Raw genomic sequence first — 16412 nt, forward strand, 5'->3', positions numbered from 1 at the left:
CTTGATGTGTCAGGAATGGGTGAACCACTGTGCCTGTCCTTGCTCAGTCCATCCAAGATGCATTTAGAGTTAGCTCTCCTTGTTGGATGAGGAACTTGAGGCCCAGAGATGAAAAGGGCTTCCCTTAGGAAGGCAAAACCAGACTGCCAACCTGGGCTGAGTCACAGCAAGCCCAGTGTCCTCCAGCTGCCTTGCCCAGCCTTACCTGTGTCTCTTTACATCAGAGGAAGCCTGCCTGGTTTGTGTCTGCTTTGGACATGGTACAGAATAAATGTGGAATCTGATTGAAATGAACGTCCCAATAATCCAGCAGCTGGGGGTAATGTTTGGTCCTCAGCAGCTGTGTTCTTAAAGGCAGCAGCAAGGGTAATAGTAAAGAGAGAAGGTACCATCTTCAAGATCTATTAGAAAGACTTTATCTTTTTCTTTGAGAAAAAGCCTTGCTAGTGAAGTCAGAATGGTCCTGGACTTGAGATCATCTATCCCATTGGAACAGAAAATCTAAAAATTGAGCTCAAATCATCAGGCCTGCATACAAGCACCTCTATTCACTGAGCCATCTGGCTCACTCTGATGTTATTCTTGTCTCCATTTTACAGCTGAGGAAACTGAGGCACAGAGAGAACATATCACTTAACCAAAGAGGTAAAGCGGGCAGAGGTGGCTTCCCACCTATCAGGTTGTCATCATCCACCACCCTCATTCCTTGTGGTCTGGTCAGGCCCCTCTGCATAAAGCTAACACCTCCTCCACTTGTCCTAGGGCTTCTTGATAAATTCCCAGAGGTCGTTCAGTGGGGCACGTGGCACACTGAATTTGCATGGCATTTGCCCCACTCACTCCTTTTTTCACTTGAGGAAATCTGACAGAGTAACTTGCCCCTGTCACTGACAAACTGTTGGGAGCTTGAGCTGGTGACCTAACCCTTCCATCCTTCAGTTCCCTTATTGTGAAATGATTCTTGGAGTCATTAGGACCAGTGAGCTGGCACATGTCATCTTCATGGTTTCCCATCTTTGTTGTGGGTTTTTCCTTGGTGTGCTAGGCTGCTGTAGGCTATCTGAAGGTAGATGCAAGTGTCCCTCAGAGTCCAGACCTGCATAGACTATAGCTTGTGCTGCAGCTGGGCCCCACCAGGTCTGTGTTTATCACTGGAGCTAATATAAAGGGTGGTAGCTCAGACCTGTTAGTCCTGTTTGCCTTGGCCTCTTTGAGTTATTTTTATAAACATTTTCCACCCTCAGAGCCACCAGAAGGACCTCTTGTTGGCTTTAAAGGAAAAATTATTCATTTCTTCAGCAAATCCCATATGTGAGCCCTGAAAGACTCTTCAGGATGATAGGCCATGTCCTCCAGCTACTCTGGCAAGCTAGCAGGCCATCTCCCTGCTCCTTAGCATGTATTTTTTTTTTTTCTGTTCTAAATTTGTTAATAAGGCACGATAGTCTTGTCTTTAAGAGTAGTTGGTATTTTTGGTTTTTTCTAACTTTATATTTAATTTATTTATATTAATTTTCATTTTACTCTTGTGTATGTGTCTGTGTGAGGAAGTGCCATATATGTGTGAGTGCCCTGGAGGCTAGAAGAGATCACTGGATCCCCTGCATTTGGAGCTGGATATAAGTGGTTATGAGTTCTCTAAAGCAAACCTGTGAGTGCTGGGAACTGAACCCAGATCCTCTTAAGAGCAGCAAGTACTCTTAACCACCAAGCTGGCTATCTCTCCAGCCCCAAAATTAGTCGTTTTGAATGTTGCAAACACCTCAGAGGGGATGGACTTGCTTTGATCACAGGTCAGCTATGACCTTTTGAGGATGCCGTCTACTGCTTTCCCATGATGTGCTGTGTCTGCTGTCTGCTGATGCATCTTCTGTTCCTAGGGACTGATGTCATGGTTCGGTGCCTTAAACTACTGAAGGAATTCAAGCGGAAGATGGAAGATGACCATGATGATGATGATGACGAGGAGGTCATCTCCAAGGGTGTGCCTCCAGTGGACATCGTGTTTGAGCGGGACATGCTCACGCAGACCTATGAGCTCAGTGAGTCCTGTTCACAGAGCACTTGCCTGAGGTCATGAGCACAAGAGGGCATGTGCTTCTTGTGTGGGAAAGCCTAGGAGGCTGCAGGCTTCTCTGGAAGCTTCTGCTTTAGATCAGGTTCAGGGTGGAGCTTTGCTGCTATCCTGATAATGTGGCTTTAACAAGGTTCTTGAGCCTTGTTTTCCCTCTGTGAAATGGGCTGTGTTACAACAGCAGAGTTCTCTAGAGATGCACCAGTAGACTGAGCATAGCAGTGTCTGAGGGGATTGCATCTTGTGACATGGGCATTGAGGCCCACCATAGCTGGCATAGGTGGAAGACCCAGGAAAACCCCTAGAGAGCCTGTAGGTTTACATGATCCAGAGCAAGAGAAGGTGGTGCTCCTGACCTAGGGAGGAGGGAAGTGGAGCGAGAATGTGAGTGTTTTTCCCCTGCCTTTTTTGTTGCTTTGTTCTCACCAGCTCCCAGTTGATAATATGGGGCCACTGGTATTTGAGCATGTCTTCTCCACATCACCCCTTGACTCTTCGGCCGGGTTCCTTCAGAAATGAAAACTCTCATGGACCCATCTAAGTGTAAAGCTTGACCATTTATCCAGGAATCCCTTAGTCCACCTAAAGTTAACCATCGTGTTGGGACGAAACCCACACGAGCACATTCTCAGGATGAAAGGCACAGGAGTAAATTCACTGTGCCATTGTCCCCACAGAAGCCTTGTGAAGCTTGGCCAGCTCTTTGTCTTAACCTGGTTTCTGATGCTGTAACAAAGGACCCAAGAACAGGCAATTTTGAAAGAAAGGAGTTGTTTTTGGCTTATAGCCCTGGAGGCTGGTGAGTTCAGATTAGGTACTGGTATCTGCCCAGCCTCTCATAGGGGCCTGTGCTGTTGCATGATGGGAGAAAAGCAAAGGGTGAGCACACAGGTGGAGAGAGCACGTGGTGCTTCTAGAGAGAAAACAAGAATTCTGCCAAGTGGAGGTCTCTACTCCATATTACAAGCATCTTCTAGTGTTGCTGCAAGGAAGACAACTAAACTCAGCCTCTGTGCTCTGATACTCAGAGGTTCTGGAGCCATGACTGCCTTCCATCTTAGACTCCACCTGCAGCTCATGCTGGCTAATGGCTCAGCCTTATGAAAGCTGGTTGACTGACAGTTCTCATGGTGGCTCAGATTGCTTCCTCAGAACACCTTCAGGAAACAGCTGCCCATAGCCCTTTTGTCCCCATTTATGGCTTGTGAGCTGTCTCCTCTCATTCTGATGGTCATCTTTATGTGTGTCTGATACAGAAAGCCTCCTGCATCCTGATTGATTCTGCCTGGCAGCTTCAAGTGTGTGGGTGCTTTAAAAAAAAAAAATAAAAGGCAGTGTTTTTCTGAACAAAGAGCCCTGCCTTCATCTGCCTACAGTTCTTGTAGCAGTCTCTAACCAAGTTCTTGCCTGGAGTGTTTGAGCCCAGGGATTTAGAAAGGCCTTGTGAAAGGCAGGTGCAGCATTGATACTGAGTAACAGGCATGTCCTGCGGGGTGGGAACTGCAAACTACATGGTGCCAAAAATGGGCAGCAACTGCTCCTGGTTCTCTGCTTTGGGGCTGTTGCCATATTTTCTCCCATGCTTCCTGCTGGCCTGGCTGTAAGAAAAGGAACAATTGTTGGTCTCCACAGGAACATGAAAATGCACATTGAGAAAGGAGCTGAACAGGGGGGCATATGTACCTGGGAGCCGAGGCAGGATGATCACATGTTCAAGGATAGCTACACGCACGCACGCACGTGCGCGCGCGCGCACGCGCGCACACACACACACACACACACACACAGTATCTTAAAAATTATTTCGATGCTTTTTGGAAGTGTCTGAAAAAAAGAAAGTCTGTTTCGCTTATCTGAGTAAGTTCATTTGTGAGAGCAGGGTAACTTCTGCTGCTTAAAGGTGACGTTAGAGACCTTAACAGGCCAGCCTCTATTTGAGTACAACCATGATTCACTTTCCCTTTAGTGTTTTAGTGTGGAGAATCACACTTAAAGTGAGCTGCTAGTGTTCTCGGGGTCAGGTAGTGCTCTTCAGCTTGGCTGTGGAGTGCTCCTTGGGGAAGAGGGGGAAGTGCTTTCTTTGTCTGGCGGATCCACTTCTGTGCTTAGCAAGGGAGCAGGAGAGTGGCTGGGAGCAGCTCTCCTGTGCAGTGGTGGGTTTCAAGGATGGGGTGTTGTTCACAGTTGAGCGCAGAGGCACGAAAGGAATTTCCCAAGCTGAGATCCGAGTTGCTATGAACGTGGGAAAGCTGGAAGCGAGAATGCTGTGTCGGCTCCTTCAGAGGTTCAAGGTTGTCAAGGTAACATCCTGTCATCCCTACAATGCCTTGTCTGATGTGCCCATGTGATTATACATCAGAGAAGCAGGTGCTGTACTGTGTCCAGGAAGCAGTAACTGCATGAGGCTCCCAGCCTGCTAGGCCTCCTCTCAGCTGAGGCTCTGGAGAGAGTGACAGAGCAGCAGCTACTCTTGCAGCTCACTCACTGGGTGAGGGTGGTCAGCTGGAGCTCCCTAGTGTCTAATGCGTTGCCTAGCCTCTCATTGGTGTCACTTGCCTGGCACCTGGAGACATCAAAGCAGCTGACTGAGGCCTAGTGTTTCCTTTTATAATTCAAAGCTGTATCTCAGCTCTTGAGGTTGGTGTTAGTCAGCTTTCTGTAATTATAATGAAGTAACTAAGGCAGTTAATTATAAAGAGGATGGTTGTGCTCTTTGCTGCCAGACCTCCGCCATCACGGGTCACATGCATGCTCCCGGGAAGGGCCTGTCCCAGTCAGCGCTGCCCTGCCTCCATAGCGTCCTCATGTGGCTGGAGTTGATGTCTGACGACATGAAGAAACAGATTTACAAATTGGCCAAGAAAGGCCTGACTGCCTCCCAGATAGGTGTGATCCTGACAGACTCACATGGCGTGGCACAGGTCCATTTATGACTGGTAATAAAATCTTGAAACGCTTTAAGTCCAAAGGCCTTGCCCCTGACCTCCCTGAGGATCTCTACCATTTGATTAAGAAAGCAGTTGATGTCCAAAACCATCTTGAGAGAAACAGAAAGGATAAAGATGCTAAATTCCCCTTGATTCTGATAGAGAGCAGAATTCACCAGGTGTCTCGTTACTCTAAACTAAGCAGGTCCTCCCACCCAATTGGAAATCCGAGTTACCCACAGCCTCTGCTCTAGTGGCATAAATTCTCCTGTATACACCAGCAAAACAATCACTTTGAATTTAAAAAAAAAAAAAAAAGAAGAAGAAGAAAAAAGTTGCTATGGCATGTTCTGGAGAGTCTGGTCCAAAGTCAAATGATTCTCACTGCTGTGGACCTCAAATGAAACAGCAAGTACCTCGTGGCAGGAGCACGATGCTAAAATAAATGTTACATCCTGAGCCGGAAAATTGTCCAGGACAAACACACACCTTTCGGAGCACTCTCCAGTAACCAGGGACCTCCTATTAGACTCCCACCTCCTAAAGGCTCAGCCCTTCCCAATTGTACCACTCTGGGAACTCAACTTTTACTCATCCGTACCCTGTGGAAGGCCACTGTGTGGCCATTTTGCCATAAGGCAGGGTTTTATTGATCTAAGTACAACAGGACCCTTAGCTCCATCCCTGGCATGTGGTGGCTACATAGAAGATCTTGACTTTCTCCCATTACATGCTTGTGGGATGAGCCCCTTTCCCTTTTTAGAAGGCGAGATGATTGTGGATTGGTAATGAACCGATCCACAGGTGTCCAGCACTGTGGCTGTGTGCATGGTGTCTGCAGTGTGTTGAACCCTGAGCTCTACGTAACCAGCACGAGCCAATTCCTGACTGTTTCTGAGCCAGGCCCAGTGGGTGCATAGAAGATGAAGGGGCTTCCTAGCTTCAGGGAGCAGACACGGTCCGCATCATGTGTAGTGCTATCTTGGCAGGCCCTGACAGCAAGGCACTGTGAAGCGGGGAGGGACCCCTGCACACCGGTAGGTGTAAATACCCTCTGGTGTATGCTAACACATGCCATTGCTCTAGGGGTTCATGGAAGATGAAGGCCGGCAGCGCACCACCAAGTACATTTCCTGTGTGTTTGCGGAGGAGAGTGACCTGAGCCGGCAGTATGCACGAGAAAAGGCCCGAGGAGAGCTGCTGACCACTGTGAGCCTAGCCTCAGTGCAAGATGAGTCCCTTATGCCTGAGGGCGAAGAGGCCTTCCTCTCTGACTCAGAAAGTGAGGAAGAGAGCAGCTGCAGTGGCAAGCGTAGGGGCCGAGGGTCCCGGGGGCATTCAAGAGCCTCAGGGGATGCTAGGCATGGCTCTCAGCCTCACCACTCCACTCCAGCTAAGGGTAAGTAAGGGCTGCCTGAAGCATATGGGGACAGCAGGTCCATACACCCTGGCACTGCTGGGCATCATCAAGAAGCAATTGTTCAGCTCAGCAAACACCTGGACATCCCCTCCATGCTATCATGATTTGGGGGCTAAAAGTGTCCTTTTCACACCGTTAGCATAGATATGGAGGGGACAGTCATCATGTGCCCTGGCTACTTGCAAGTCAGTCTCCTTGAGTAACATTTTTATTCAGCACGTTTTTACTATTAAACAGATAGAGTTCCATGAGCATCATTCCTTCCCTCAGTCCATTCAAGAACCACTCAGGGTTTGGTTTACAGAACACTACTATGGAGGCAGGGTTGTGTAGTCTAATATTCTCCTAGGTGAGCTATTACAGCTGATAAAATTTTATTTACTTGTTTGAGAGTGAATTTCAGTATGTAACCCACTTTGAACTCACTCACTCACCCATGCCACCTCAGTTTCATGAGTGTTGAGAGTTCAGGTGTGTATTACCTTGAATGGCTTCAAATAACTGCTTTGAAAGGTGCGAGGAAGGTGGGCAGTTGATAGACTTGTGGGTCTCCTGTTCAGGTTTGCATCCCAAGACTGTGGAGGGAGCCTGAGGAGGTCCCCTGGGCTAGCCTGCCCTGACTGCCAAGCAGAGAAGCCCTTGTTTTTCCTCTGACCAGCTGTGCCCATTCTCCTTGCAGGTGGGTGGAAAGTCCTGAACCTGCACCCACTGAAGAAGCCAAAGGCTGCCGCTGAGGAAAGAGCCCGCCGAAGCTCTAGTTGTAGGGATGGCCTGGACACCAGCAGCTCTTCTGAGCTCAACGCGTCCTTCGACCCTAACAGCATGGATAGTCACAGTGGTGACATCGCTGTGATTGAGGAGGTCCGGCTCGACAACCCCAAGGTTAGTAATGACCCTAGGGGCCTGTGGCAGGTAGACGTAGTCTTCTTGCTTCTGCACTTGAATCCAGGGCCTGGAGTGTGCGATAGTAGTAAGAATGTCACCTGCCAAGCACAGGCTTTGAGCTGAGTGATGACAGCAGCTCCTCGGGGATTGACAGTACCATTTGCTGCCTCTGCCCTGATATCACAGGGTCAAAGCCACACTTTGCCTTAAGTGTACTTAGGAAGATGAAGGCCTTTGTTACAGGAAACCTCAACTTATTACATGATTCAGTCACATTTCACCATGCCGTGTCCCCTGATTCTGCCACTGCTTTGGAAACAGTAGAAGATAGGGTCCCTGGTATGGACCAGATCTGTGGCCAGGTGGCTCTTGCTGCTGTTTTGTTCAGGCTTCACAACCTAGGAGGAGAACTGTGGAGTCTGGTCTGTGAGGATGGAAGGCAGTGCCTTGGGATGGAAAACTGGTGTGCAAAGAGAATGACAGCATGGGGATAAGAGCCCTGGGCACGGGGGCCTTATGGGCTTCCATTCTTCTCTGCTCTTGGCAGCCTATACTTTAGTCACAGCCCAAATGTTGCAAAATTGGTAGGCACTGAGTGGTTGTATTCTAGACTCTTTCCACACTTTAGTGTTTGCTAGATGCCCCCCAAAACCTTCTTTTGGGGTCCCACTATCCTTATGCAACAGGCCTTCCTCCCTAGCCGGAGTTCCTGTGCTGTCCCCTAACACTGCTTTTTCTGATTTAAAAAAAAAAAATTAACATCCGTAGCTCCCTGAAGGTTTTTGGCAGAGCACAACTCTGCTTCTCCAACCTCCAGTCACTTGTAGTTTCTCCAGAATGTTGCTCTGAGACTTGAGGGACAACAACTCTTGGGACCTTTGTGAAATCCTGGAAACTTCCCTCCCTACTTTGAGAGAACCCTGCCTGTCCTGGAGCACCCATGGTGGGCAGGAGAGCAAGATGGGCCACCTTTTCTCACGTTGCCACTCCAGCACCAACTTTTAGCTTCCTGGGATACATTCCCACTTCCTGAACTGCAAGCCGTAGCCACCCGGTCAAACATGCCCTGTGCCTGCCACATGATGTCAACAGGTATTCTTTTCACTCAGGTTCCTATTCAGACTTAACCCCGTTTTGATGTTAAGCTCCTAGAAGACAGGCCTTAAGAATGAAAGTAGAGTTGGGGGAGACGGGGCCTGAGAGTTGCTTCAGTGGTCAGGAGCGCTGCCCTGCTCTCGGTAGAGAGCTTGAATTCAAATCCTAGCACCTACCCACGCGGCAGCTCACAAACTTGTGTGGCTCCAGTCTCACCTGGTGGCCGTGAGGGGGTAGGGTGTCTGATGCCCTCTTTTGGCCTCCTTTGGTACTGCATGCAGCAGTACCGAGACATACAGAAATGCCAACACTCATGCATAAAATAAAAAAACAGTAAAGTCTAGAGAAAAGAAAGAAGTGTGGTTACAAACTGTCTCGGCAGTTAAAAGCACTTGCTACTCTTCCAGGTGACCTCGGTTTGGTTCATAGCACCCACACTAGGCAGCACACAACCCCCTGTAATTCTAGCTCCGGGGGATTCTACTCCTTCTGACCTGTGTGGGCATCTGCACGTGCATGGCAAACACACATACACATAAATAAGGGGAGAAGCACAGGTTCCTGTCCCCTTCTTCCACCTTTCACTTCCCATCCTGGTGCACCCACCTAGTCTGAACTCCCAGACTGCTGCCTCGGCCTCCAGAAACTTCCTGGTTTTAGAGTCAGAAGCCTTGTCCTCGTGCACATGCATGACACACACGCATGTATTCATCCATGACCCTGGACAGCTTTTTGTCTCTCCGAGCTCTGGTGTCTTTTGGGGTGTGAGAGCAGCAATGAAGGTGCTGCCGAGTTATCCATGGCCTGACAGCAGTCTTGGCAAGGGTGCTGGGTTCTTATCTCCCACTGGGAGAAGCCAGGTGGACATGGAGCTGCTCTGTGCTTTTGGAGGTGTTACAGTGGGTGATGCCCTAAGTCCTCCTCTAAAACCAGCTGACCATAAAGCCACCCGGGATCATCAGCTGACAGGTAACCTCTGCTGCTTCCAAGCCCTGCAATGAGAGGGTGCTAGCCTGGTGGACTCTCCTTAAATAACAAGACCTGACTTCCTTGAAAGGAAGTGTGCCCCTCAGGTATGGTGTCTGTCTGGTCCTACCCTTTCTGACCCCTGGTCTTGTGTTTCTGTTATGTAGGAGGGTGGCGGCTCCCAAAAAGGCGGGCGGCATGGCCCAGGCCAGGACAAGCCCCACAAAACATACCGACTGCTGAAGCGCAGGAATCTGATCATAGAAGCTGTCACTAACCTTCGCCTGATTGAGAGTCTTTTCACGTAAGTGTGCTGGTGTCTCTCTGGCTGCTCCTCCCCTCCCCAGCAGTTAACAGTCATAAAAGGACCTGAGAGGCCTTGAGCATTTTATGGTGTCCCATTGTGGTCATTAGGATGTAGGTTTGGGTCTTGTCGTTGAGAAGGGTAGAATTGAGAATTAAAATGCTAGATGTCATGGAGCCCGCCTTGGCTTTTCTCCTTACCTGAGTGTTTTAACTTTTGTGTAGTTATGACAGATAACATGAGAGAATAGCTTGGAGGAGGATTTATTTTGGCTCATGGTTTCATGGGTTCTCAGTGTGGTCTCTTGGCTTTTTTGTGTCTGGTGGCAGGAATATGAAGTCAGAGAGCTTCTTCACCTCATGACAGCCAATGAGCAGAGAGAGGGGCCAAGGTGTATCTCCAGTGACCTACTTCCTCAAGCCAAACCCCACCTTGCAAAGTATAACCATATTCTCGGTCCAGGTCTTGAGGTCATGAGTTGTAGGGGACAAGACATGTCAAATTCAAACCCTAACACTGGGTAGTTGTTACAAGGGAAGGGAGACCAAGAAACCTGCAGGCAGTGTCATCGCAACAGGCACCAGACAGGACTGTGTGTTAAAAATAAAGGAGCTAGGCTTTAGGACTGGTCTTTGTAGATCTTGAAGCCACCATTCCATGAAGGCAGCACCTTCAGGGCTCTGAGACCAGTATAAGAACCGCTGGGCAGAAGGGTCCTTACCCTGCAGTCATAGATGTGAGTTCTTCACCCTGTCTCTGCCTGACTGGGGAGAAAGAACCACCTCAGATACATCATCACCCTGATCCCTTCTGTGCCCAGTTTAACTTGGCATCCTGATGTCCATATTGGCCTTACTCTTCTGTGATGAGTGATCGAGAAATGTTACAATGAATCAGAGAGACTGAGAGGGATCAGTAGGAGAGAAAAAGAGCTTCAGACCAAGGACCAAGTGGGAGATGAGAACGTTCCCTACTTGGATGTCAGTCACTCTGCAGACTTGGCAAAGACGGTTTCCATCCTAGCACTGTGTGTCCCTCCCCCATTCCTTTTCACTGTCGAATCGTGTGATCTGTGTTGCTGTGGAGCTGCTGCGGGTAGTGGCCTCTCTTCAGCTAATCTGTTTACGCTGGAAGGATGGTATTGCAGTGTTTCAAGAGGGCCGCCTCTTAGGTGTGAAAAACTCCAGAGTTGACAGACCTGCACAGTTCCCCTGTGCCCGTGCATATTGAAATGGGAGTGTGACCTTCTTCTCTGACGCCCAGGATTCAGAAGATGATCATGGACCAGGAGAAGCAAGAGGGTGTCTCCACCAAGTGTTGTAAGAAATCCATTATCCGCTTGGTGCGGAACCTGTCTGAGGAGGGTCTCTTGAGACTGTATCGGACTACAGTCATTCAGGATGGCATCAAGAAGAAGGTAATCTCTCGGGCTTCCCCTGATGCTCACAGAGCCAGCCCTATGCTGTGGGAAACTTTCAAGTCCATTGTCATTGTTGTATCCTGATTGATCCTTTGTTGCTAGTGATTGGGACATCCAATTAGTCTCTTAACTTGGAGGGTAGGGGTCCTGCTGACTTCCTGTAGAAGCCAGGGGCAGCCTCTCAAGCATTAGAGCAGTGAGTTGGCCCAGCCTGGAGGAAGAAGGAAGCAGGCCTGTTAGAGTTAAGCAGGACAGTGTTATCATGTGGAAAGGTGAGGGCCAGTCTGTGGGATGTGTCTGTTTCTGTAGTACTGTGATGGGAGCCGTTACCATAGTAACTGTAGCTCAGCAGCTTTGCACACATTTTACAGCATCAATTTTTCAGGGTCAGAGTAATTGGGATGGAACAGCTGGACACTAGGGCTGAAAACAGTGGGGCTGTCTTCACAGCCCCTTAATTTCTGACTGGATTTTCCATCTCGGCTATAAAGGAGCCCTGCTTTGATACTTGTTTTCACTCATAAGTGGGCAAGATGACATATCTTAGGTTTTTTTGAGATATACAAAGCAATACCAAAAAATGACTTAAGAAATAGAGTTTGCTGTTGCATGCAGGACTCAGAGGCTTTTATATCTGCTGCAAGTCACTTCAAAATAAAGCCATCAAATCCCTTGACCTAGCTCCTTCTCCTACAGCTTTCCGCTGTGAATCCGCTGAGAAGTGGCAGTCAGTCATGAGCCAGCCCTTCTCACTGAATCCCCACCAGCAGGGGCGCCTATAACTTCATCAGGTTTTCCAGAAGCTACTCTTTCGAACTTCTTTGATGTCACTGTCAAGGGCAGCAGTCTTCCCCTAGTGTGGGCTTGGGGAGCCTATCTGGCCTCAGCATTGACTTCTCTAGTGCCATTCTGGAAGGCCAGCCTGGGGGAGGGGATGAGGATGTCAGGCTAACAGTTAGAGTCACATAACCACAGAAATGAAAGTGAGTGGAAATGGGGCCTGCGGCTGCAGGGCAGTGCATGGGTAAAAACTCTGGTGTGCTTCTGGACTGTGTTTGAAGTTTACCACTGCGGCTTGATTCCTAACAGGACTAGGTACGGGCTGCTAGAGATTGGCTGAAGCCCCTATGCCTGCCCTAACCCTTAGGCTGTTGAGGAATTCACTGCTGGTCTGGGACCAGGGGCCAGTAGGAGCTGCCAGTACTTTTTAGCTGGCTGAGAAGTGGCCTGACTGGTCTCCTTTGGGACTCACAGCAGTGCGGGTGGATGCAGTGTAGAGTGGGGTGTGGGCTTTCCTTTTTACCAGCAAGGGGAGGTTGGCTGGGCCCCGGGGTGCTGCCTGTTCCAGCCCCACACAGCTGCTGCCCTTCACTCTGCAGAGACAGCAACACAGAAAGCTCCTCATGGGGTACCCAGTTCATCCTGTCTCATCACTCATGACCATCTGTCTTGCTCCCCTGACCTGTGGCACTTCTGCCAGTGTTACTGTCCTGACGTCTGCACATCTGCTCTCCCGGTATCTCAAGAAACAGCAACTACTTGTAGCCATTCTTCCTGGGGAGAGGAGACAGCAAAGCAGCCCTCCATCCTCTGCCAGTTGTGACAGGGTGCATTGCCAGGGTCTCCGCAGCACACGGCCAGGGAGATTGCTCTTTTGCCACGCTCGCCTTTCTAGATGAATGTGCAGTTGGGAGACTCAGTGGAGCAGGGGTGGGGAGCTGCCTCAGCTATCAGAAGAGCTGGGGAACTATGACAGCCCAGGCAACGAGACTGCAGCACCAGTGGCCTGTGGTCCAAGACTTGGTGCCATGGTCCCCCAAGGGGTTCAGATGCCTGCAGCTGAAACAGCAAACTCTGTTATGTATTTTGCCTCACTCTGAATTGTGAGTGTATTGGAAATACCTGCTGTGGAACCTCAGTTCAAACCGCCCTGCCCTCTGGGACATTCCAACCTCTCCCCACAGGTGGATCTGGTCGTGCACCCATCCATGGACCAGAATGACCCTCTTGTGAGAAGTGCCATTGAGCAGGTTCGCTTCCGGATCTCCAACTCAAGCACAGCAAACAGGCAAGTGGAGGAAGTCACAGTTAAACTGCCCAGCCTGCATTCTAGCCTGCAGGTACTGGAGCGGCCTTCTGAAGGTTTTGTATGCACCTGCATGAGATCTGGGTTTACTGGCTGGAGGCTGTGGCTCATGCTCACCTAGTCCACAGAGGGATCCATTTCTGAACTTGTGGTGGTCTTCATTCTAACTTCTTTCTTTTTCCTTTACTTGTGATGGTTCTGGCGATGGAACCAGGGCCTTGCAAACACTCGACCAACACTTTTTCACTGAGCCACTCCACCCACCCTAAAGTTGGTCACCTGGAAAATGTAATCATTTAGAGCGCTCCCCCTTGGCGCTTCTGTGTAGGAAGCTCAGTCTTGTCGTGGCATCTTACCCTACGTGGCTAAATGCACACCAGTGAGAGAGAAATCTCTTAGGTGTCTGGGCTGCTGGTGGGCAGAGGACCGCCCTGGTGGTGGAACCTTGATGGGTGCTCACAGTAACAGAACCAGTTGCCATCAGGGGTTTTTTTGGTTCTGGTTGCTGGCCACTGTGAAGTGTCAGGAGAGCTAGCACACTGGCCTCCTTTTCCTTCCTGCTGGCTAATAGCCTCTGAAGGTCCCCATATGACCTTCATGTTTTAAAGACCATTCAGCTTGTGTCATCTGCCTGAGTCCATGACCAGTTGAGCCTGTAACCCCAGGCCTGGCAGATAAGGCCTTGTCTTTGCCTCCAGTGTGTTACTGTGCCCCTGTTTGGCCTGTAGGGTTAAAGTTCCACAGACCCCAGCACCCCAAGAAGAGGCAGAAGAGGAAAGCCAAGAACCAGAGGTCCCAAGTAAATCAGGAGACTCTGAGGTGAACACGTCTTCGAAGCCAGAAAGCACGCGAGTGAAAAAGACGGACGAGAAGATGGGCATTACCCCACTCAAAAATTATAAGCCTGTCATAGGTAAAGCACAGCCTCACAGTCGCGTTTGCGTGCTTTGTTCTGAACAGCGGTATATAAGTCAGCTCCCTGGCGCCTAGGCCCTCGGTCGCCCGTGTAGCTGTGGGATGGGCTGAGCCAGTCAGGTTGCTCGAGCACTGCCCACACCTTTCTCCCTGTAGTTCCCGGACTCGGGCGCTCCATAGGGTTTCTTCCCAAGATGCCCCGCCTTCGGGTAATGCACCTGTTCCTGTGGTACCTGGTCTATGGGCACCCTGCTGGCCACACTGGGGAGCAGCCTACTTTCCACAGTGAGAGGAAAACAAATAAGCAGGAGTCCAGCAGGCCGGGGGCTCACTCCTCTGGAAATGACTGGAACACCTCTGAAGCCAAAGACAACGGAGAAAGCAGCTCCTGGGAGGCAGAAATGGAGCTCTCCACAGAGATAGGTAAGAATCGCCAGCCTCCATCAGCCGTTGTAGGGGGAGACAGAGATAAGTGAGAGCCACCGGCCTGCATGTGGTGGGGGCTGAAGGGGGAAACAGATAGGTGAGTGCTCCTGACCTACGTGTGGGAGTGAGGGGTGTGGGGGGAGACAGAGACAGGTGAGTGCTCCTCACACGTGGGGGTGAGGGGTATGGGGGAGACAGAGATAAGTAAGAGCCACAGGCCTGTCTTAGGAGAAGGCAGGGAGAGACAATTTTCTCCTGGCCATACTATCTGCTTGGAGTAACCCTTGATGTTTTCCTAGTATACGTGGATGAGATCTCATGGATGCGCTACGTCCCTCCCATCCCCATCCACCGGGATTTTGGCTTTGGCTGGGCTCTTGTCAGTGACATTCTTCTCTGCCTGCCCCTCTCCATCTTTGTCCAAGTTGTTCAAGTGAGCTACAAGGTACCTGTGACTCTGGGTCATCTCCTGTGTAGGGGTCGTGGGGCTGGAAGCCTATACTCGGAATGATCAAGGGAGGAAATTATTTGGAGTTTGCCCAGGCGGTGGATAAGTAGAAAGATGAGTGGTTACTGAGTGGGCAACAAGATGGTCAGTCAAGGGAAAGCATCTCAAATATTTGTTATTCTGTGTAGGTAGGATTAGAATTGATAAGAGAACTGGCTGGGTAGATGGATAGTAATGTGTTCTTGAGATAGTTGGCTAGGTAAAGAGGATAATAGATATGCTGCCACAACAAAACACTTTATAGGAGCCTGGTAAATGTCAAAAAAAAAAAAAAAAAAGGAACAAATAGAAATTACCCAAAACCTTATCACCAGAGTTAATCACTGGTCATATTTTGGTTCGTTTTCTTCTAGTCTTCATGTGCCTGTGCCTGTGTTGCCCTATTTTTAAAAACTGAATTGTGATTCTATTCACATGTCCTCTCCACTTATATAATTTAGCAGTGGTTTCTATTTGAGGACATTGAGGTTTCACTTTTGCTCTGGCAGATGACATGTTGAAACACAGTTTTGTTGGGTGTGTGAGTGGACAGCTCCAGAAACTCCCCTGAGGCAAAGGAATCAGCAGTCAGTCATCCTTCCCTGAGGAGAGTGCACCCCTTTTGTCTCCTGGAAGGGCTTAGCAGCTTTGTGCCTTCTTGCAGAGCCAGACTGTATTGTTGCCCTCCGTCATGTGCTGGGTGAAACTGAGAGGGTAGATAGAGAGATGCAGGAGGTCCTAGTGTTCAGCTGGCTGAACCTGCAGATTCCCTCTGTAGGTGGAACACCTGGAGGATTTTCTGAATGACCCTCTGAAGAAACACACACTGATTCGCTTCCTCCCCAGGCACATCCGGCAGCAGCTCCTATATAAGAGGTGAGAATAAGTCCCACAAGACAGGGTGCCACATGCTCACTCTGTCCCGGGAAAAGTAAAGGACACTGCCTGCCAGGCTGCACAGCCTCAAGGTTCTCAGTAGTTGAGTCACCAGAGACGTGAGCTAGTACATTTATTACTTGATTTTAATAAGTAAAATTTGCTGCTAGGAATTGCAGCTACTGAATTATTTTGGTTCATTCTCTTGTATTTACTTTCCAAATCAAACTCCAAGGTAGCTGTAATGCCCTGGGGGACTAAGTAGTAGCCCAAATAAGAAAGAGAAATAGTTCATTTCTTACCCTGGCCTCAGAGCCTCTGTGCAGTGTGTGGTGGGGGACCAGCTGCTGTTTGTTGTAGGCGGTACATTTTCTCGGTGGTGGAGAACCTACAGCGGCTGTGCTACATGGGGCTGCTACAGTTTGGACCCACAGAGAAATTCCAGGATAAAGACCAGGTAGTGCCTCCCAACCCAGTGAATGGGCCTGACTGTCAACCCAACCCCAAGCGTCCCACCCAGATGCTGATACC

General features: G+C 49.5%; 1 protein-coding gene and 1 pseudogene across 2 annotated transcripts in view; both read left to right on the forward strand.

Moving 5' to 3' along the window:
• The window catches only part of Gtf3c1 (general transcription factor IIIC subunit 1), a 67590-nt gene that overhangs the window by 24343 nt on the left and 26835 nt on the right, over nt 1–16412 (forward strand). For both annotated transcript variants that reach the window (XM_060366864.1, XM_060366865.1), the window contains exons 7-18: nt 1881–2042; nt 4259–4374; nt 6088–6400; nt 7101–7303; nt 9535–9671; nt 10935–11088; nt 13056–13159; nt 13906–14090; nt 14249–14515; nt 14818–14963; nt 15784–15881; nt 16242–16338. In XM_060366864.1, coding sequence (XP_060222847.1) covers nt 1881–2042; nt 4259–4374; nt 6088–6400; nt 7101–7303; nt 9535–9671; nt 10935–11088; nt 13056–13159; nt 13906–14090; nt 14249–14515; nt 14818–14963; nt 15784–15881; nt 16242–16338 — 1982 coding nt within the window. The remainder of the gene's footprint in view (nt 1–1880; nt 2043–4258; nt 4375–6087; nt 6401–7100; nt 7304–9534; nt 9672–10934; nt 11089–13055; nt 13160–13905; nt 14091–14248; nt 14516–14817; nt 14964–15783; nt 15882–16241; nt 16339–16412) is intronic.
• On the forward strand, nt 4381–6072 carry LOC132647155 (small ribosomal subunit protein uS15-like; annotated as a pseudogene).

Source organism: Meriones unguiculatus, chromosome 14 (assembly GCF_030254825.1).
Source record: "Meriones unguiculatus strain TT.TT164.6M chromosome 14, Bangor_MerUng_6.1, whole genome shotgun sequence".
Taxonomy (NCBI): Eukaryota; Metazoa; Chordata; class Mammalia; order Rodentia; family Muridae; genus Meriones; species Meriones unguiculatus.